This window comes from Acartia tonsa, chromosome 1 (assembly GCF_053477335.1).
Source record: "Acartia tonsa isolate MP-2025a chromosome 1, ASM5347733v1, whole genome shotgun sequence".
Taxonomy (NCBI): domain Eukaryota; kingdom Metazoa; phylum Arthropoda; class Copepoda; order Calanoida; family Acartiidae; genus Acartia; species Acartia tonsa.
Genome location: NC_137260.1, coordinates 36670722 through 36693441, shown reverse-complemented (window position 1 = coordinate 36693441; position 22720 = coordinate 36670722). Strand labels below are relative to the sequence as shown.

General features: G+C 30.5%; 1 protein-coding gene across 1 annotated transcript; it reads left to right on the top strand.

Annotated features, from left to right (window-relative positions):
• Positions 1 to 12348: 12348 nt before the first annotated feature.
• LOC145318623 (uncharacterized) lies at positions 12349 to 22614 on the top strand. The gene is made up of 19 exons (XM_080160015.1): positions 12349 to 12451; positions 13681 to 13731; positions 13888 to 13984; positions 14145 to 14234; positions 14675 to 14714; positions 15020 to 15072; positions 15345 to 15478; positions 15806 to 15877; positions 16203 to 16359; positions 16614 to 16784; positions 16991 to 17041; positions 17457 to 17548; positions 17695 to 17760; positions 18685 to 18788; positions 18867 to 18922; positions 18986 to 19027; positions 21487 to 21543; positions 22027 to 22058; positions 22423 to 22614. The coding sequence occupies exons 1-19, from the start codon at positions 12353 to 12355 to the stop codon at positions 22477 to 22479; spliced, it is 1521 nt and encodes a 506-aa protein (XP_080016141.1). The 5' UTR covers positions 12349 to 12352; the 3' UTR covers positions 22480 to 22614.
• Positions 22615 to 22720: the final 106 nt, after the last annotated feature.

Sequence of the window (22720 nt, the reverse complement as noted above, 5' to 3'; positions counted from 1 at the left end):
TAAAAGGTGGGGGAAATGCCTTGGCCCAAAACAGGTGCAACTCATTACCATGTACAGTTAGGACTTCTCAGACAAAGGTCGTGCAATCAAAGGGTTTTGTTGTCTGTAAGACGTTTGCCCGCGTAATCATGCACTTAAGTAGCAAGAGATGCACCAAAATAACACCTAAAATTGTGTATCCTGTCCTTTAGAGGTTATCCAACTTTTTTCATAAATGATACAAATATTTTCTTGTTTACCTAAAAAGGAAAAAAAAAGAAAACTCTTTGGAAATGTAATCCTAAAACTAATTAGTATCTTTCACACTATATGGTGCGGAAAATAAATTGATCTCTGTTTTTAAAACGGTTCTTCTCTACTCTTGTAGTTTCATCAGTTTCATGAAACAAAAATCTATTGTAAATTATTATAATCTTGGTGAATCTGATTTAGTAAAATATTATTTCCACTTAGGCACGAAAACGCTGGATTTAAATTAAATGAGCTATAACAAAAAAAAGTTTTTTTAGTATCGTACTATGTAAAATATTAATCGTACAACTTTCAATACGTCTGTGGTCAATTGACTAATGTATATTCTGATTCTAGTAGATAGTTTTCACATATATTGACCGTGGAGAAATTTATCAGTTTTTATGTCTCTTTTTGCAAACAGCTAGGGTAAGAGTATGAACCGCATATTTGATTAAAGGGACTGTGAACGTAAATTTTTCTCATCTTAATATCAAATCTTAACATTATCTCATTCATAATATCTCACAGATAGAGCAAAACGCGCTTTTGTTTGGTTAAAAAACGGCCTTTTCCGATGATTTTTATAAGGTACGGGGAAAGGAAGAAATTTTCCGTATTATATAAAATGTGCATTAAATTGCTTTTTTCTCCCATTATAGCTAAAATTAAACTTTTTCACATAGTTCTAGATTTTTCCTAACAGTTAAGCTGGCTTTTAACATAATCCTTGCTTTAATCCAATGTATAGTTACTTAGAAATTGATAAAATAAGCAATATTTTTTATTGAAAACCAAATACAATAACAAAGCCAGGAACAGGTTTTTTATTAGTATCCAATTAACTTTAAATGGCCCATCTCTCGCCCACCTTTAATTACAAATTTGTAAATAATAAAGACTCAATATTTCTTTATAAACAGTCTGATAAAAGTGTAAACTAATTCTCCAAAGTGGGTTATTTATTGTTCAACACAATAAAAAAGGATATTATTATTTTATATAACCTATGAGATTCAACCCTTTGTAGACAGTGAGGTATTTTTTTTGTCAATAATACGAATTTAAAATATGTCTTTATTACCTAATTACTACGTTATAAAAAAACGAATTGGCAATTTTATAGCATAAAATAAATCCTTAACAGTAAGTAAATTGTTTCAACTATATATGACAAGTTAAATATCCCTACAAACATTATAAGAAACAAAAACGTTCAGATTTTCCCTGTTTTTTCCTTTTTCCCTCTCAAAATACCATAAAAGCAAGGCATTATTTCTGATATTTTTGTGAATAGGACATTTTTGGTTGATCAGTGTAGTGAAATGTGCTTAGTAAATGTTAAGATTTGATAATCAGATGAGAAATTTTTACGTTCACACTCCCTTTAAGTCAATTCCTATTCATAACATCTATAAATTAAATGATTATAAGCACTAGCATAAATAAATAATATGTGTGAGTACGTACTAGCAATTAGGAGTTTTTTTTATTTATATATTAAGGTCTTCTAAACGGCTGAATCGTGTCACTTATCATTTAGATTCACTTCATTTAGCTTTTATGGTAACTTTAACAAAAACAAATTACAAATTTTGTGCTATGTAAACCGTGTGAATTTAACTAAATTACCATTATAAACTTAATCTAAATAATCTTTACAAAGATTACAAATTGTTAAATGTTCTTCCTACAACTATCCCCTATGGAAAAGGGCTAAGCTTAAAACTAGCTGGTTTGTAATACGCCTTTCACCCAAAAAAGAAAGGTATAATCATGCTATTAAATTGAAAAGGTTGAGATAGCTAGGTTTTATCTTAGAATAGTAAATAAACAATTTTGTTAGTTTCTCTCTAGTTAACCATTTACCTTTTAAGCCAATTGATGCTAATAGTTTTATCACAGAAGATTTTAAGTCCTACCTGTGTAGTATTAATACTGTGATACAAGATAAATAAAATGGTCTAAAACCAGGTTTAGTTTGAGTTGGACACCTGTCAGGGAAAAGTTTCTAGGTGTCAATTACGGGTCACACTCACACAAGATCTGAGGTATAATGTCCTTGTTGAACTTATTTGTTACATTAAAGTACTAGGTCATCCTGGACTGAAACTTTTATGTTACTATAACTGTAGAAACCAACTGAGAGTGGTTGGGTTATTTGAAAATGGTTTCACCATTTTTCCTTTATTTATTTGTAAATGTTTCTTGGTAGTTAGACAGTTGTCCCCGGATACAGAAATAAATTTATTCAAATTTTATTGGTCCAAAGGTATTTAGAATTTTTTTAGTTAAAGCATTCTAATCCGAATAATTTTTGAACTAAGGATGACAGACAACGTAAATAAGTAATAAAAATGCATAATATACCATATTTTCTCGTATTCATTCGAATCCGGTGGATAGGAACCGATTCTCATCCATACGAAAAAACTATGTCTAGCATCGTATTATATCCAGCTTTCTACAAATATAAAAATGTACAATCATAAGATTAAAACCAGTTTTTTTAGCCGGTGCCTTTGGCACCTCGGGGCTAAAAAAACTGGTTTTAATCTTATAATTGTACATTCTATATCCGCGGAAAGCCGTTTATAATACGATGCGAGAAATAACTATTCCAGTATGCCTTCAAAACCAATTAATATCCACTGAATTAAACCGCTCTCAGCCATGCTCAAGAAATCATGTAGTGCATCGTATTTTATACAATTTTCGACGAATATTAAAATGAAAATAATAAAATTATAAAATTAATACCAGTGTTGATAGCTTGGGCCTTTGACTACTCGGTGCTAAAAAGAATTGTATTTAATCCTAAAATTGTTCATTTCAATATCCGCGGAAAACTGTCTATAATACGATGCGATACAAACTATTACCAATCAATTAATATTATGCCAAACAAAAGGAAAACAATACTTGTGTTTGCTAATTGGTTGTTATAATCTTCATAAGATATTCAAATACATATGTAGAAAAGCTAATCTCATTAAATATCCAGCTTCAAGATTTTTTTTAGGATCATGAACAGGCAGACAGAGTAAGTTATATGTAGATTAGATGCCTTATTATCAGGGGAATCTTTACAAGAAATTTCATATATATAAATCTTGAATAGCCACAAAAATACATGATTCGAATATTTTGAACTGACAGACATTTTGTATCATAAAGAGTAGTTTTGCTTCTAAAATGAAAATATCATTTACCATCCTAAAAATTAAATGATAATGATTAAACTTTAGTTTATCATGACTTGAAGAGTATTATCATCAATTTAAAGTGACACAGGGATAAGGAATTTTAAATTCAATATAAAAGTACAGGAAATTCATAGTCTCTCTTGATGCAATATTTCAAAATTTAAGCAGTTCTGTAAATAACATATGTTATTTTCAATTTCATAAAAAATAGGTCACCGACAAACTTACCAAACAGGTTTTTATCTTGAGATGTCATATCCATGTTATAGTAGATAAATTATCCTGATGAGAAGTATTTCAAACATTCCTTATCAAATTTAATAGAATTCCTCGCCATTACTCACTCATGCAGGAATAAGGAAATACTAAAAGGAATTTACATCAATTTACAAACATACAAATTTCATTCTAGTAGTGTTAGCAGAAAATTGTTTGGTAAAAGTTGAGGGCCTTAGGGTCTGTTTAATATTGTGTATCATCTTCAGTAACTCATGAAAAGTAATGTAATTAGGTAGGCAATTAACTTGATATAAAACTAATAGGATGTATTTTATATCTTCACAGTGATTATTTTTACAGTACCAGGTACAGTCTATAAATCCCCCCTCTCCAAATAATTTTGTTGGGTAGATCAACCGCTCATACAAGAATAATTACCCTAAGACACAGGTTGAATAAAAAATAATTATCAAAAGTAAAGCTCCTTTCTTATTTTTTCCTCACTTTTTATATATATTAACTAATAGAAATATTTATGAAAATCATCTTATCATTACATTTATTTATCCCTACATTATTATTCTGTGCCATAATATTTAATTTTCACAGCTAGGAACCCAGAATTTACTTTTACCCTTGTCCCCAAGTTCATAAAATACCAGAGCAAGTTATGCAGAAAATCGTAAACTCCTTCATTTTTAAATCATAATTTATTTATTTAAAATAGAACACATATATTAATTTTATATTTATTTTACAAGGAGCACGATGCTAGAATATACATGCATAAAATTTATTGTTTGCACATGTTTACTTTCGTTTTAAAAAAGAGAGGCTTTTACTCTTATTTTTACAAACAGATATTTCGAAATCTTGCAGCTGCAGCTGTGTGTGGCTTAGAGCGGCTGCACAGGCGGACTTCCAAGCTAGCCATTTATTACATGTCTATATTTAATTTATTCTATTTCGAAAATGTCTATGAGTTATCAGTAAAACATTTTCCTTGAATTGCTCAACATATTAGGTAGTACATTAGGTAAATTTCTAAGAGTATATTATTTTTAGATTATTAGATATTTGTGCAAATAAGGGAATAAAATACCATCAGTTTGGCAAATTATTTCTATAACATAAACTTAAGAATAAGGTTAAAGAGAGAATATTATTAGAGCAAACAAGAGGTGCATACATAAATATATAACTCAAAAATATAATATACAAAAGCATAAATGAGAAAAATTAGAAAAAGGACCAAACTTTTTTGAAAGCAAAGCTTTTCTATAATTAGGGTCGGTCGGTCCGTCTCTTCGTCCGTTCGTTCGGCTGTCCGGATCGGGTAGCTCTTTTCGTTAATTTAGGCATGCTAGAGTTGTTCTATCGATTTCAAACTTTACATGGGGATTTCTGTAGTAGGTACCATTTAGAAAGCATAGCAACTCTATAATCAATACCAGTATGTCCGTACGTCTATTCTAAACATGTAGATTTTAAACTTTTTTAACAACAAATTTTTGTGTGGTATTATTATCTTATTGCTCTGATTTTTGGAATACTGATTCCCAGGACAACAAAGTACAATTTTATAAGCAAAGCATCTCTAAAATCGAGTCCTAAAAATGTAAGTATGTCCTTAAACACTATCCTGTATTTCAGCAGTTTCTAACAAATTTACTTCAATTTTTTCGACTTTTATACTTTTAACCCCTTACAGTCGGGCCCCATGTCGCACCTTAATCAGTCGGGGGGGGGGGCGTCGCCCCTCGCCCCTCCCTATTATCTCAGTTCCTATTAGAGCTGGAGGGCTAAAGATTTTTGTGAAAGTCCCCTGTGTTATGATGAATTTCCGACCTTAAGTAAGTCAAGGTCAATTTTCGCTTCCTTCACCCTTTTATTTAACAACCTTTGTTTTTAGGTCCTTTTTTACTTATAAATTTCAAACGGCTGTAATTTTTTTATTTTTGAAGCTAGAATAAAATTTTTTTGCAGAAATGTTTATCTTTATGTAAATTTTATATTTGAAAGATCAAAATATAATTTCAGCGGCCGCAGCTTTACTTGGCAGCTGCCAGCCGCGGCGGTCGGCGGGAAAACGGCGGCGGATCTTTATGAAATTTTAATACAATATGTAGACATGTAGGATAAGCTTAAGTTTAAAATTTGAAGTCTGTAAGTCAAAAATTGCGGCCACAGGAGCCTTTTAAAGATTTCTGGAGACCTGGAGGATCAGGACCTGCAGGATCATACCTGGAACCTTAAATTGACTTGAACACCTGTATTTAATATGAGGATGTACTACTAGAGGCTATTTTAGTATTTTGGTAAGATAAAATGCCCCCCCCCCCCCCGAACGTTAAGGGTTAAACATTGATTAATGAGTTCTGTCACTCTACATGTGTTAATGTTCGTTTGTCCTACCCGTTTCAGAGCTTCGCTTTTATGGATGTTATTGCTATCAGCCATATTAATTCTTCTTTCACTGTGAGGAAATATTTTTATTTTAAATTTAAGTTATTTCATCCATTAAACAATAGGAGAAATTAAGCTGTATATCTTTGATAGAACCTGAGTACATTTTTCCCTGGTAAAATCAAATGACTCGTCTGCATTTCCGATTCTTTAAGGTAAGTTTTAAAAAATAATTAAGTAATACCTCGGATAGTTATTCTTCGAACAGTATTATAGTCAGATTTCCGCGTATAGTGCGGGGTCTTTCAAACTAGAAATTATATAACAATGTCTTATATCCGATTATAATCCAGCGGATATAAATCAGTTTCGAAGACATACCGGAAAAAAAGACTTACATCATTTGAATGTGAGAGAGGAAACAGAAATTTTATAATTCCAATATTGAACTAGATATTCAGTTCAATCATCTACAATAACGGATGTAGAATATACGTGGATATTATGACGCGAGAAAAATTGTTGTCAATTTAGGTTGCAATTTCCCCTCGCCTTTATTGGTCGGGTTGTTTATCCAGTAGGAGGGGAGGGAATGTGGTAAAAGAGGGGGATGGTGGAGATTGTATTTTAGCCCGCCACAGAGTACACTTTTTATATAACATGAAAATCTGGTTTAAGATCCAAGTAAAAATATATCCAATCCTACAATCTAATTTTATAGATAGAAAGATATATACAGGAAGAGATTCTGTAATTTCTATATTGAACTAGATATTCAGTTCACTCATCTACAATCTAATTTCATAGATAGATAGAATATAGCAGATCAGCAGGAAGACGAAGAAAGCCCCTCAATGACGTCATAAAAATGAGGGATGAGGAGAAGAGGAGTTGGAAAGAAAACCCCTAAAAGGAGATTGATAATCCCTCGTTTTTATGACGTAACATGCTTATTTTTGAGGGACTTTCTTCGTCTTCGTCAGCAGCTTTTCTCTAAAATGATTAACTTCTGCCTTATATTATATTTTATAATGATTAAGGCATGAATCTCTTAAAAACTTGTTAATTTATCAGAATAAATCTTTAAAATAGTAGAAAAGTGCAAAAAATTTTGTCCCATTGATTAGCAAATTTTGGCGTTATAAAAATGCACAATTATTCATTATTTAGTTTGAACATGATAAAAGTCGTGTAGAAAAACATGATATAAGTGTCATCTACTTACCCCTGAGTTGCTGTAAACGACATACATATGTATATTCATTTGTAACTCCTTCTTTAAATGCATAGAAAGTCTCGTTAGCAAACCCTTACAACTTTCTTGTGTTTAATCTTTCATACAAATATCATAATTTAGCAAGAGGTCTACATCCTTTAAAATTTGTTAAGAGTCTCTTTCAGTCCCATAATGCCTTTTAAACTGAAGCTTAAATTGTTTTTTTATAAGGTATTTACAAACTGTTATGACTTCTACGCAATTAAGCAAAGTAAAAACCAAAAGACAACCAACACTTTTGATTTGTATAAACATTAGAGTAAATCATTAGAGGGGGAAGGGGCTAAATAACTGTATGTCCCCATCCCAATGACCTTGTGCCGACTCTCAATTTGGTTTTTGAAAATCAACCAATGGCGTCGGGAATATTAACACAGCCAAGCGGCTGAAAACAATTTGCTAGCAGACGAAAAAGATCTTTGGAAAATGGGGGCAGGCAGTTATCTATTACTTTAGATCTATTGTATAAACACTCCTTAGGCCCTCTTACCCTCTCCATGAACATATAATGCCCCCAATTTTACTCTTGTTAATTCACAATTTCTCTGCAAATTACATAGAAAACTAATATTTAGAAGAAATTATACAGCACTGGATCTTTAAATCATTTTAGTGGTGAACCGGATTGGGGTGCGCTAGAGGTGGGCCGAAAGTGAGCCACAGCCACTGATAAAAAATTGATCTTTAAAAAGATTTTTTGCGCGGTCTGATCCTCGCCAGTGCAACTTTATAATAAACAATAAATAATTTATTTTAAAAATAATTATAGAAATGTTTTCATGATAGTTTTGCAATAAAATATCAAACTATTTGAAAAAAATATTTATTTATTTAATATGGTTCACCCCAATCTGGCGCGGTGGTTACACTAAGCGAGTGTAACTGCCACGCCAGAGGCACGCCACTGGGTGTGCTGGTTCACATATGCTATTTTGATTTAAAGATTGATATCTTGGTGCGCCGATATGGCGCACCACTAAATTATTTAAAGATCCAGCTCAGTTTAATTAGTCCTTAAGATGTTCCATTACATTGGCAAAAACCCTTATTCTTATTGAACTTTGCAGTAAATCAAAATCACAAAAGCCCTAACCTTAAGACCTAAAATCTAACCCTTGCAAGCTACTAACCCTTCAGGCATGACATAAAATAACAAAAAGTAAATGATCTAAGAAATGTCCTATCTGATGGTAGCATTTTCAAAAAAGTTTTTGGTGTGGTTTTAGGCTATTTTCCTGTCATCCACCTCATCACTTGCAAAGTCTATGATGTAAATGGTTCTTCTATAAAGAATTAATCGATGACCAACACCATAAGTTGTTGTTTGAAGACCACTGGGACATCTCCTTTGTACATAATTAGGCATAATTAATCAAGGAGACCAAGACTAAGAATTTATTTTGTACATAATTAGGCATACTTAATCAAGAAGACTTGGATACTTCTATTGAAATTTAATAGGTTTGTTCTACAAAAAGGAGTACTTTTTTTTATTATCATTGGAGATATTGATTTACCTTGTTATTAACCCTATAGATCTCTGAACTTTAGCTACCTTTAAACGTAGCAGTAGTACCAGTGTACATACTTTTCGGATGTTATATTGGTCATGTTAAATTAAAAGGCATTGCTAATTAATTATTAATAGTTTGTTTCATTTGTTTGATTTCATATTTGAGAGTAAATACACATCATACATTATAGTTTGATATGTAATTAAGATGAAAATTACAAATAACTGGATGGATATTTTTTTTATAGTATAAGTAAGTTGTTACTATGCCATTAAAATATTGTTACATAGAAAGTATGCCATTTTTATTCATATTTATATCCAAAACATAGATCTATCAAAATATTTAGACTATTCTTCACAACAAAAGTATTCTGTTTAATCTAAAGTAACTTTTGTACATTTTGAAACATTTTACCTTCGATGATTTCATACTTATTTCATTAATCTTTATAGAATATGTATCTTAAAATATAAATTAAATATTTTCTTTTTGTTATTGAGAGATTAATTAAAATTAGTTTGTAATAAAATATGTTTGTTTTGATAGTTGAATAGGAAGGTGAAAAATAGTCAACATTCTTCAGAAACTATAGTTTAACAGAGATATATGAAGACGAAAAACAATCTAAAAAAATTGAAACCTTATTACTTATTTGGTAAAAGCCTATAAAGAGAGTAATTTTTTTTCTTATCAGCTAATATAATTTATTGCTCAAAGATAAATCTACATATAAAATGCTATATTTCGTTCTTTTCTTTCTGTTTCTTTTTTCTTTTCTTCATGTATTTTTCTATTATCTCTTTCTCTCTTTCCCTTTCTATTTCTTGTTAAAAATTTCTTTTACCATACCCTTTTCGTTACAATTGGTCGTGCTCTTCCTTGTTTGGTGTCTAAGAATCTCTAAAATATTCATTTAAATTTTATATATCAACAATTCATATAATACTAACGGCTCCGCCCCTAGCCTTTAGGGGCTTTGCCCCAAGAGATGATAAAAAAAATTAAGGTGAAATTCGTAAGAAAAAAAAGAAGGACCAAGGATAACTCCTACAAAAAAAAAAAAAAATGAGGGAAGAATTTTTTTGTTTTTGAGGGGGGTTGGGGGTGTCTCAGCCCCCAAGAAAAAGGCCTAAAACCACCACAGGACCAGTAGGTATATTCCCTGAAGAGTAGAATCCGATCAGTTCAGTGGTTACCGAGATCTTAAGCTTCAGACGTACGGACGGACAAACGTACAGACGTATAGACGGAGAAACAGACAGACATCGTTCTACTTTGTATTATAGATATCTTTTTACATTATATATAATTTTCTACTTTTAAACTTAATACACTTGAGGATGATGATTTATCTTAACCATTCACCAAAATAGTTATAAACCTACCTTGTACCTATGAGAAGCTACATTGTACAGGAGTACAATTGGTTTAAGCAGTTAGCAAGATCCTTCGATAAACACAGACAGACATCCTATAACTTGTATATAAGGATTATATCGAAATATTTTTTAAATAGTTAAAATTAATTGTTGTGCTAGACCAAATGGTATGTACATATATTATTTGGTGAAACAGTAAAAGTATGACAAAATGTTGTAAAACTTTACCACAGCTTGTAAATTTCTGTACATTAGTTCAGGCTTTTAAATCAAATTTAGTATCAAACTTTTCCCCCTTATTTCCAAATAACAAGACCAAGATTGTCAGTATGTAGCGCAACAATATCAGGCCGAAACAGTATTCAAAGACAAGTACTTTTTATAAAGCAATCAAGCAAGGGCGTCCAAGCTTTTTGATTTAGGGGAGGGGGGGGGGGTGAAAATTTGAAAACTAAAATTTTGGGAGGGGATTTTTATATCATAGAGGCAAGAACGTCAAAGCTTTTTTTAGCCACCCCTTTATTCCCTCCCCCCCCACCACTTGGACGTCCCTGCAATCAAGTAATAAGTATAGATTATATAATTTTTTTTGGACAGAAGGAAACATCAAAGAGAAAACTTGATTTTCTAAAATATATTCTTTGCAATGTGATATAATAACAATCAAATTATTAGAAATAATCGGTCGGACGTATAGCAGCTAGTTAAAGAAGCTGCGTTAGAAATATGGATCTCTAAAGCATTTAACATCAAAATGCTGAGCCAGAATAGTAGTTAATTTTGTTGTAATTCTCGTATTTTACATCTTTTTAAAATTCGTCAAAAGTCTGTGCTTTTGGTTTTAATCCCAAGATTAAGTTTCTGGAATAAGTATTTGTTTTCCTTGTAACACTTGTTCTATATGGATTTTATACTCATTCCTACATACACACACCCTAACATACAATTGATAGAGGGATAAATAAATTTTAAATTACATATCTGTATACTTAAAGGATATTTTATGATAAAAAAGTTTTGTAAACTGGCCTTTTTAGATCATAATAAGCCTTTTTTTTAAATCCATACCTGTATTCAGACATAGAATGTTAATCGAATATCTCAACAACTACTAAAACAAGGTTGTTTTACGTTTCATAGACAACTACACATATACCCAAAAATCAAAAGGTTGAGAATGTAGAGAAAGAAGTTTAGCTTGGATAAAGATAAAAAAAGAAAAAATGTACAAATGACTGAAGAGAGTAAAAGTTTTAGCAAATTTTTTACATTACTTTCTTGTCCACATATCTCCAACACACAGAATCACATATTTTCAAAGATTTATTTTGCAGTAAGAGTTAGATTGTAGCCAAATATCATAGATTCTATATTCAAAATAAAATAAAGATAATTCTATTTTATTAATGAGTAACGCACAAACAAAAGAACAGTAAACTGCATGAAGTATCATTTTTCTGTACAGACAATACAAACTGCTAATTGACTGTAGAATCTTTATTGTTGTAAAATAATGATCCTAATTGAAAAAAAGGCCAGACAAACACAAATAATATAATAGTTGCGCTATCAATATACAAAGAAATTTAATTTTAAATAAAGTTTTAAACCTTTATTTTGACAAATTAATTTCAAAAAATCCTGTTTGTTAACAAATTATAATTCTTCCAAATCTAATTAATTTTGTATTAAAGAAAGTGTTACTTAACTTTTTAATTAATGAAATTAACAAGAGTAAAGGATTGAACTATAAAGGATTATGGAATTAATTATTCAACCAAAATTACTAAAAAATGCAGAGATTTGCTGCTGTATATTCTAAAGTCGGCTATTAGAGATCAAACTATGCAAAATAAAAAATTTGATAAGAATATACGAATTTAAACCGAAATGCCTTGCTGAAGTCAAACTTACACTTAAACCTTAATATTGATCTTTTTACAGTTAATTAAGAGTTCATAATTAACATTTAAAAAGCTAAATAAGATTATTTGTATATTATTTTATTATTTAAACTAATTACGCAAAAGCTGGATAGAAAAATCATCAAAACTTACAAGCCTCTAATTTTACCTGAGACCTTCACGCTTAATCATGTAACAATTTTCAGATTCAAAGATGAAATTTGTATTCATAATTTTTGGATTTTGTATTGCTGAAAGCTTTGGTGATGGATTTTGGGATTACAGCGCATACAAAATGGGAAGGGATACAAAGGTAAAACTATTTTAAGCTTTTGGAAGATTAAAGAATAGGAAGTGTCTAGAAGTTACTAGCGACTACAACCAGATCAATCGAAGGCGTGTGGGAGAAAGGTGTCAACAACCCCCTTAAATAAAATATTCTGGCGTTATAGTGATACAGATATACGTAAGTTATAGATAATAATCAGGAATAAGGTATAACCAACAAGCAAAATAAATCTAAAATATTTTTTTTGGGGAAAATGGAGAGGTCGTCAATTTTACGATGTGATAGTAATATTCTAAATCAAAGATATTAAAGTATTGTGAGAAAGATTGGATGGAAAATTTATTTGTCCTTTATTCAACTATAGCCTGGCTACTGGGATGCGTAGGCTATTCGATTTTAAAACTGGTTTAAGAAATACATTGATGACAAGGATGACAACAATGTCTAACAAATCAACAAAAGATTATTATAAAGTGAGTGTGCTAATAATAATTAGAAACATTCTTAGCATTCTTAATGTTTAGAAGCCTAAACACATTTAATTGCTGAGTGAGGATTCATTGTTATGCATAATTGTCCTCTGAATCACCATCTAAAAAGATGATTAATCATAGCATACAAAACTTTAAAGTCAAATTATAGAGTTTTATACCTTCCCAGATTACATCCTTTTATAACAGGCGAATTGTCATACAGATTTCAAAGGTCGGTTCTAATTGACATAGCTTAAAGTTCAAGCTATCCGTTAAGCATACACGAACATTCTTAAATGTAAAAAATCTTTGCTTTTAAAAAATACGTGGTTTACAAGTTTTATATTATAAGTTGTGTAAGAAGAGCTATTTTCAAACTTTTATAATGATATCACTTTTTAACTTTTGAAAGAAAATACTCCAACTTTTTTTCTGCGAGATATACAGAATATGGAAAATATGAAAAGATTATCTGTAAAGAAGCAAAGCTACTATATACGATAGAACTTTTGAAAATGAAGTACTCTGCGCAGCATCAGATAAAAAGGAAAAAAATGTACATGGAACTTTATTTTCAAAATAAGTAAAAAATAAAAATACATAAAGTATTCTTTCGTTCTGTAAATAATTATTGTCTGTTAATTAATATCCGTCAAAAGACTTAACCGGCTTCTTCTTTTCAGGGAGGCTATATAGGCAGGCATTGTTTATTCTTATTACGGGGGCTAAGATTAAATAGAAATCACTTTGTGAATTTAATATTCCTATTTTAATTTTAAGGAGGTTAGTCCGGGTGCAAACAAAGAAACAATGGGCGACGATTCATCCAAGGTAATTAATTGCACATGTATTCCTTAAAATTTTAATAAAATAGATACGTCAACCATTAAATAACTATTTCATGGACATTTTATGTAATTGGTTATTTTTAAATCTCGTTTTTGCCATAGCCCTTTTTTTGCTATTTTAAACTTGTTTGTTGTTTAGGCCATGTCCATAGGAACAGGAGGATCACAACAAGATAAATATTCCAGCTCCTATAAAACACCTAATTATACACAGTATACTGATACTAACTTTAAAGGTATCTGTACGTCTGTCTGGTTAATCTTTAAAATAGACAATTTAAATGCTTTGCTTACAGGTACTATTTTTTTGTATGATCAGTACTTGATTGTTTTACAAATTTTTTTGTATTACTCCATTTTATATTTCTCTTAATTTATTCTTGTATTTTTTTTTAGATTTTATGCCAGATTATAAATCCATGATGAAGTTTGATTCATATGCTGGAGGCGCGGGCGGTGACAACTCTTCTAATTCTTCCATTCCAGGTATTACTTTAGACCCTATAAGTCAAATCTGCTGGTTAGACTCGAACAGCCTTTAGATGGCGGTATACACCATGAGATCCTATTTTGATAAATCTTTGACCAAAGTTTGCTTATTGATGTGCATGATTATATGGTTAAACTTATGACAACCAAGTTCCAACCCTTTGCTTGCACAGTCTTGTTTTCTGGAAGTCCTAATAGGGACCATTTTGAATGTCTTTAGTTATGATGCGGTTTTGAGCCAAAATTTAACCTACCATATTCCCGCAAAGAGCGGATGTGCTACGTGTTACTCAACATTCGCGGAAATCCTTATTGGTTAGACTGTTAAATTCGCGGAGAACTTATATCTTCTAAATATTTAGCTGGTGTTAGGTTTAATACAACATTTTTATAGTGTACCTTTATTTTGACAAAGTTAAAAGAACATTTATTATTAGGGATGGCAGGAGGAATGCCAAATTTTATGGATATAGGCAGGTAAATATCTCAATCCTTGTTTGTAGTACTTGTTAAATACCTGTTCTTTAAGATCTTTAAACAGCAACAATAATGTTTTTAATAAAAGGTTAGTGTTACAAATTCGGATAGAATTAATCCTAACTAACCCTATATAAAAAATTCTCTTTAGTTACTTGTACAATAGATAGTAAACTTAAAATTAAGACAAATTATAATTACCTTTAAATTTTATGGTCATGTAATCCAAATTACATGCTTTTTTACTACATAGGTTGATCTATATAAGAATATTGGTTTTATTTGATTACAGCTATAATTTTCAGTATGATGAAAACGTTTTTAGACCTGCAAAAACAACAAGCTGAAGCAGATAAGGAAATAAATTCTTTCTTTTAATAATAAAGATAAAATATGTTAAATTAAGTAGAGATCAATGTTTAAAATTGTTGATTTGTGTATAAAAGCTATAATTTAACTACTCAATTTCATATTACATAAGATGACGAAAAGTTTATATTCTTACTGTATTTCTCTTTACTGTTTAGCTTTCTTTAAGAATTGTTGCTTCGCTACTTAATAGTTAAATTTTACTTGTAAGTATAGTTGCTGTAATGAGTTAGAATCTGAATTAAAAGAATTATTAAAAGGCCAAAGCTAAAGAAGACGCAGAACTAGAGAAGCTAAAGCCTGACAAAGCAACAGAAGAAACATCAAACAATGCCGATAGTAAAGTAAAAGTTTCCGTTGAACATGATACTACTGTTCATCAAAATTTGGGACAGGTTTATTTTATTTTTTACGTTAGCTTACTGTAATTGTCATATAAGTAAAATGAGGTATGTTTGTCTCTGTGTACCGTAGAATCCACCTAACCGCTCCAAAAAATAAGATTCTCCGTTATAGTGTAGCTTTTCTAGGTCCTAAGAAAGTTTATATCTATTTTGAAGAGGTAATTACCCCCCCCCCCAAAAAAAAGTAACTCCCTGGCATTTAAAAAAACCTTTTTTTTAAAGATTGAAAATGGAAGTTACTGCTTCCCCCCCCCCCCATTAAAATTTCAGGTGTAAATTTTTGTTTTGTTTATAATAAGCCCTTTTTATTTTTTATAGGGTGCAGAAATTAACAGGACAACCAGATCTTGGCCAGGGCAACATGGCAGCATATCTATTGGTCATATACCTGTAAGAATTTAATTCTTGGTCCCTTATCTAAAACATAATTTACAACATTGTAGGGGTAATTTTTCTAATATTAGCAGCAGCGCATCTAGAGGCAACAAGAGGTACTTGAAAGAAGGGGAGGGTGGAAGGGGGAGAAATGCTGAAATGAAAATATAAATGTGGGTGGGGGAGAAATAATGTTTTCTAGAAACGATTTTTCTTCATTAAAACACATTGCTAAAGTGTTAAATACTAGGTATAGTTTTCGTTAATATTTATTATGAATATATATGGACAAACTTAACCTTGAATTGAGTAATCTAATAGTTGTTCTCTAATTAAAAAGGCATATGGAATGAACCTAAGACCAGCATTGCATCCAATGGTCCTAGGAACTCTACCTGGCGCCCCTTATTTTATCAAGCATCCAGCCCCAGTTATGCCAGAAAAATTGGAGCAAAATTTTGAAAATTCTGCCGTTTTCTATACGCCTTATTTACCAGGTACCAAAAAAAATAATTTTGTAAGCAGGGAATTATGATATTAAGTTCAGTTTAATGATAGAAGGTACACAATCTTCTATTTAAAATTTCTTAATTATAAACCATGGCGTGATAAAAAAATTAAACATTTAAAGGATCGTTTGAAAACTTCGAGGTTACCTAACAAGTATACAAAGGTTTACAATTAAAAATAGTTCAATTTATAAAGTTGACTTTGACCTAAAAAATTGACATACTAATATTTTATCATTTAGAAAATCTGTTAAATGAAGAAATGTTTATTGTAATAAACTCTGGAGGATTTTTACATCTTCTTCCTATGAGATTTATGTTTACTCTTGGTGATTTGAACTTTGGCTTCCGGCAAAAGCATGGCTTTGATTCCAATAATGAGAAAAAGTTGAAGAAACCTGATTATAAAATAGGTAAGTGACTTTTAATTAGATTAAATGGAATATGCAAAACAATATTATGAATGGCAACTGTTGATTGATTTTTGCATAATTAAAAGAGGTTTTAAATAATTTAATATTTTTAAAGGGTATACATCAAGGTTGCGTGATTTATCGTTCTTAGGATAAAGAGATACAAACTGAGATATTACATTATTTGTACATTTTTTTCTGTTTAGGACGTGGCTTAGAAAATAAGAATGTTGTACTGAAAAACTGTTCTGAACAAGGTCAGATTTATTTCTAATAAACGCCTAAACTATAACTTTATCCTTCAATAACGCCTTTATATATGTATTTTTTCTATCTGCCAATATAAATATATGTTTGGATTTTTTGTAAAATTTTTAATGACCAATTTCCATATTCTCTTTTTAGTCTTATTTCTTATTCTTGTAATTTTTAAAATTGTTTTACATTAGTGATATTTATTATCTTTTTATATAAAGAAGTAAGTTTTTTTGTCTGTAAGTTAAGATTACCATAACTGCTGATCCGATAGAGGTCTTCTTTATAGGGAATCTTCACATTGGTCCTAGGACGGTTCTAGGCTAGTTTTCGGTCCTTCCCTATCATTTTGAATACAAAATCGCTAGGGGCATAGCCACTAGTTTACTATGTTGCACTTTAAATAGTATTTTTTAGATAAAATGTTGTTGAGAGCTGAGATGTTAAATGAGACAGAAATAGGAATAAAATCTTATTTGATTCTTTGTCAACATGTTATTCTTTTTGAGGTTACAATATTTCTATTCAAATTTAACAATTAAATACAAAAACGTTAACGCTAATAGAAACCATCACTTTAAAGAATAAATAAGGTTTACCCAAATTATGACTTAATAATTTTTGTTTTGTTTTAAAATTAAACATTCTTATTCAGAAGAAAGTATTTTTGGATATGGAAAACATTAAGAACATATCTTCTAGTCCATCGGATAAAATTCAGGTAATTTAATTATATTTTCAGTCATTAAATGTAAAGCAACTATGCAAGATAGAAGTTTTATTTTTATTATATGGAAATAATTATTGGTAGGTAAAACTGGATGGAATACATTATTTCCATAATTTGTGTCGCGTTATTTCAATTTAAGATTTTGTATACATATAAAGTCTGTTTACTTATTGCATGTTTGACATTTGATCATTATTTCAGTTAGGGAGTTGAATCCATTTTTATAGAAGCAGAAATATAATCTATGATTATGGTTTGGACCCTCTAAAACTGTAATCTACCCTTCCACTTTCCCCTCTCTTGGTGAAGATATCTTCAACGCCGATACGATTTTTGTAATATAAGATTCCACTTTTGCCTCTCTTGTTGAAGATATCTTCACCAAGAGAGGCAAAAGTGGAATCTTAAAATTCAAAAATCGTATCGGCGTTGAAGATATCTTCACCAAGAGAGGGGAAAGTGGAATCTTACATTTCAAAAATCGTATCGGCGTTGAAGATATCTTCACCAAGAGAAGGGAAAGTAAAATCTTATATTTCAAAAATCGTATCGGCGTTGAAGATATCTTCACCAAGAGAGGGGAAAGTGGAAAGGTAGATTACAGTTTTAGAGGGTCCAAACCATAATCATAGATTATATTTCTGCTTCTATAAAAATGGATTCAACTCCCTAACTGTATTTGGCTATAACTCTGTCAAAAACAAATGTGCATACAAAACAGACCTTTTTTGATCTAATTCATCATAACACCAAAATTAGCATATTTTGTAGTATTTCATAAATTTTGCTTAAAATAGTAAGATATCTCAAATCTGTTAACTTGGGCTTGTAAAGAACATACGTGAGTGTATTTGGTCGGAAAAGGTCTGTTCTGTAATTTAACCAACTTTATTCTCACGTTTGCCCAATATTTAGCCAAGAAGAATTGATATAGAGCTTAAGCAAACCGGACTAGATGCTCTACTAAAGTCCCAACAAACATTTAATGAACCAATGATAGATCCTTCAAATATAGAAAGGTATATTTCAATAATGATAAACAAAATATTTGTCCACAGAAACGTAAAATAATCATAACTAAAACTGTATTATTTCAGAAATACTGATGGAACTAAGGGACAAATTATTTCTAAAGATGAGGGAAAGAAAATCGGTAAGTATTTAAATATTTTTATCAATTTTTCTTGGTTTGATTATTTATATAATATTTTTTCAGGCGAATATTACAAAGAGCTTAATGACAACAAGTTAACAAAAGGTAATACAAATAATTATATGTTTTAAAATTAATAATCAAAGTGTTAAAAGATTTTAAAGTATAATATATATACTACTATACATAATTTTAACAAGGATGACAACATCCATAAAAGCGAAGCACTGAAACGGTAGGACAAACGGACATTAACACTTGTCTAGTGTCTGAACTGAATAATCAGAATATAAAAGTATCGAAAGAGTCGAATCAAAATTGTAAGTAAATTTGTTGAAAAACTGCTTGATACAGGATAATGTTTTGGACATACTTACATTTTTAGGACTTGATTATGGAGTTGCTTTGCTTATACTATTGTTCTTTGTTGTCCCAGGAATCAATATACCAAAAATCAGATCAAACGGATAATTAGATCACATAAAAATTTGTTGTTAAGAAAAGTAGAAAAATCAACATGTTTAAAATGGACATACGGACATTCTGGTAATGATTATAGAGTTGCTACGCTTTCTAAATCGTACCTAACTACTACAGGAATCATCATGCAAAGTTTGAAATCGATAGGACAATTCTAACATGCCTAAATTAACGAATAAAAGCTATCTATCTCGGACGGACATACGGACGGACGGACGTACGGACGGACGGACCGACCCTAATTATAGAAAAGCTTCGCTTTTAAAAACAAAACACAAAAAGAAAGTAAGCTAACACAATTTGCTGTTTTTTGTATGGCCACAGCTTTCAGGCATATACGTAATTTAGATATTAAATAAGTTTATTTTCTAACATAAAAAAACTAACTGAAAATATAAATGAAAAATATTTTCCTCTTCTTTATGGAAGAGAATTTTCAATTATATTTTATCCAGTCTAAATTGTGATATTTGACTGTGTAATTGTCATTAAAACTAGAATTTCTCTAGTCATTATCTTTATATCTTTTCTTAAATGAAATAAAAAGAAAAAGAATGGAAAAATTGAAAACGTTTATATATTTCAGTAAATGAAAACGTTTATGCCTAAGATGATTTTTTGAACTAGTGGCTTGCTATTTCTCTTTCATTTTCCGAAAAGTTTTCTTGTTGGAATGTATTTTTTCGGGGGGGGGGGGGGGGGGGATTGAATTGTCCATGCCACACAAAAAAATTAAAAAAGCTAGAAAAGCACAGCCTAATTGGATGAACAGTTAGCGAGATCTTATGGGACGAACCAAATGACAAACTGGCAAATGAAAGGACGGACGGACGAACGGACTGACAGATATAACATTTGTTTGCATTTGTTTATGTGTCTGGTAAGAATGATTACTCCACAAATAAAGGAAAAATAAGCTGCGCTTGACTTCTTACCATCCGAAAAGAAATATCACTAGTAATCAATTATTCGGCCCCGTTAAACAGTTAACAGCTGAAGGTTTAAAATCCTTTTCACAAAAAAAATGTAATTGCTATTTTTTTTACCAAGCAAACCTATTAAAAAGGTTGATCATAATGAATTGATTTCTCAAAGCTACAATAGCATTCAAACATTTTACAAGTGAATCTTGTATCATAAGATTTTGCTGGTTGACAAGACAATGAAATGTGAAATGTTTAATTCCTTCTAAAAATCTTGCAATTCAAAGAATTTAATGTTTTCTTTCTTCTTTTCTTCTACAGCTTTGAAAAGAATTTATGAATATGTTTTTTTTTCTTGCTCTGTGACATACAAAGAAAAAGAAGGATAGATTAATCCTGACCTACCTGTAAATTATGATATTTAGATTGTCATTCTCTATTATTTATTAGACTTATAAAGCATTTCACATGACAAACAAAAAAATATTCTTAAATATGACTGTTATGAACCTTTTTTCTTGGTCAATAATATACAAAAACAATTGTTTGCACTTTAATATCAATGCTGAAATGATAATTAGGTGTTTGGGCCATCACATTGGCGTTTATTCTATCATTTGACAGGATATATTTATTTCACTTCAAAATGACGGTTCCGGATAATATTATATCTGAACTACAATCACAATATGTATTTAGAATAGGTGCTTATTTTAGGTTAGGTTAAGTAAAGTCTAGCAGAGCTTCGTAGGTATAGTACAAGTACTTATGGGAGGGAGGAGGGTTGAATTCTAGGTTAAGAAAAGGTTTTAAGCTGATTGACCGATCCATGTATCCCTGGTAACAACTAAAGATCGAGAATGTAATTTTTGCTCAAATACTTATTTTATGCAAAATAAATTTGAAGGGGAAAAGTTTCTGAACATTTTCTAAAAAATCTTCAATAATAGATGAATGTACTTGAACACACAATTGTATACAGCTACATTGTAATACAATATTCTACTGTTCAGTCTCTTTTTTGATTTGTTGCTACCCTTTGATTAAAGGAATTGCGATATTGGCATGTTTATAATGTAAGGGTTATATTGTATCTTTAATTTTTATCTTCTATGACTTCTACGTCTGCTATATAGTTGTTAACATTGATGTTTTATACAGGTATTCAAGTTGAAGATGTTAGTGCTGGAGGCGGTATTGAATATGGTAAACATGAAGGTACAAACCATAAGATTCATTTTATAATAGTAATGAGCTTATATAAAATTATATAAAACTAGTGACACTCTGTCAATATGGTACTTCAATAGTTTATGGTCAACATTATGGCATTATTTGAAGTCAATTAAAACTTTGATTACTTAGGCTCGGCAGCTACATTTAGCTTGTGGATTGCATAAGACTCGCCGTCAGCTGCGTGGCTAACATAAACCAACAGATAAACACTAGACGTAGCCACCCTACGCCTGTGGTACTCTTAGCAATTGTTACCCTAAGACAATCGAACCAGACACGTCTAGCTAGTAGCCACACTGCTGTCAAGCCATGATAATAACTTGAATTAACTTTGATATAATAGTGTTGATCCTCAGGTTGTTTAACGAGTTGTTGTAAGTTATATTTCCTAAAGGCTAGGACTAGGAAAATTAGGCTTGTTGTAAGAAATTAAGTTTGAATAACAATTTAATTCCTTTATTTCAGGTGGAGGATTGTCTTTAAAACTTAACATCAAGGTATGATAATAATTGACAATGATTCTCTATAAATTTGCTCAAGAATATAATGCGCCTTTTGCAGCAAGCTCTGTCTTTTATGCTTTCTCACATAATCATTATTTTTGTTATATCTTTTAAAATAATATTTAGTCTTTAATGGAAAGATGCAATATATTATTCAGCTATCTGTAATTAGGAATACTGTTTCACTATACTGTAAATACATCGCATGTGTTTGTTCAGGCCTCCAGGATAAATAGGTGGTCCTGATACCATATTTATTGTATCACAAATACGTCAACAATGGCAATTTTTACTGGCAGAGAAGTTGGAAGAAATATTTCCTAAAATATGCAAAATTTCCTATTTTCTCTTTTTTCAGGATGATCATATTAGACAAGCAAGACAAGACATGATGAACTTATTTTTCACTTGGTGATTCACATTATTTAACATGTTCTTTTGTAATTATCCTAACCTAGAAGTAACATTAAAATGTATAAAAGTTCACAAAATTTTTTGGTTGTTTTTAGATGCATAGACTTTCAACAAAAATAAAATTAAAGAGCTTTAAGATTTTTAAAAAAAAATAGTAAGCATAGTAAGGGATAAGACAATGCATGATAAATTGATGTACAGTACATACCCAATTCTATAATTATTTAAAGTAGGTATAACTT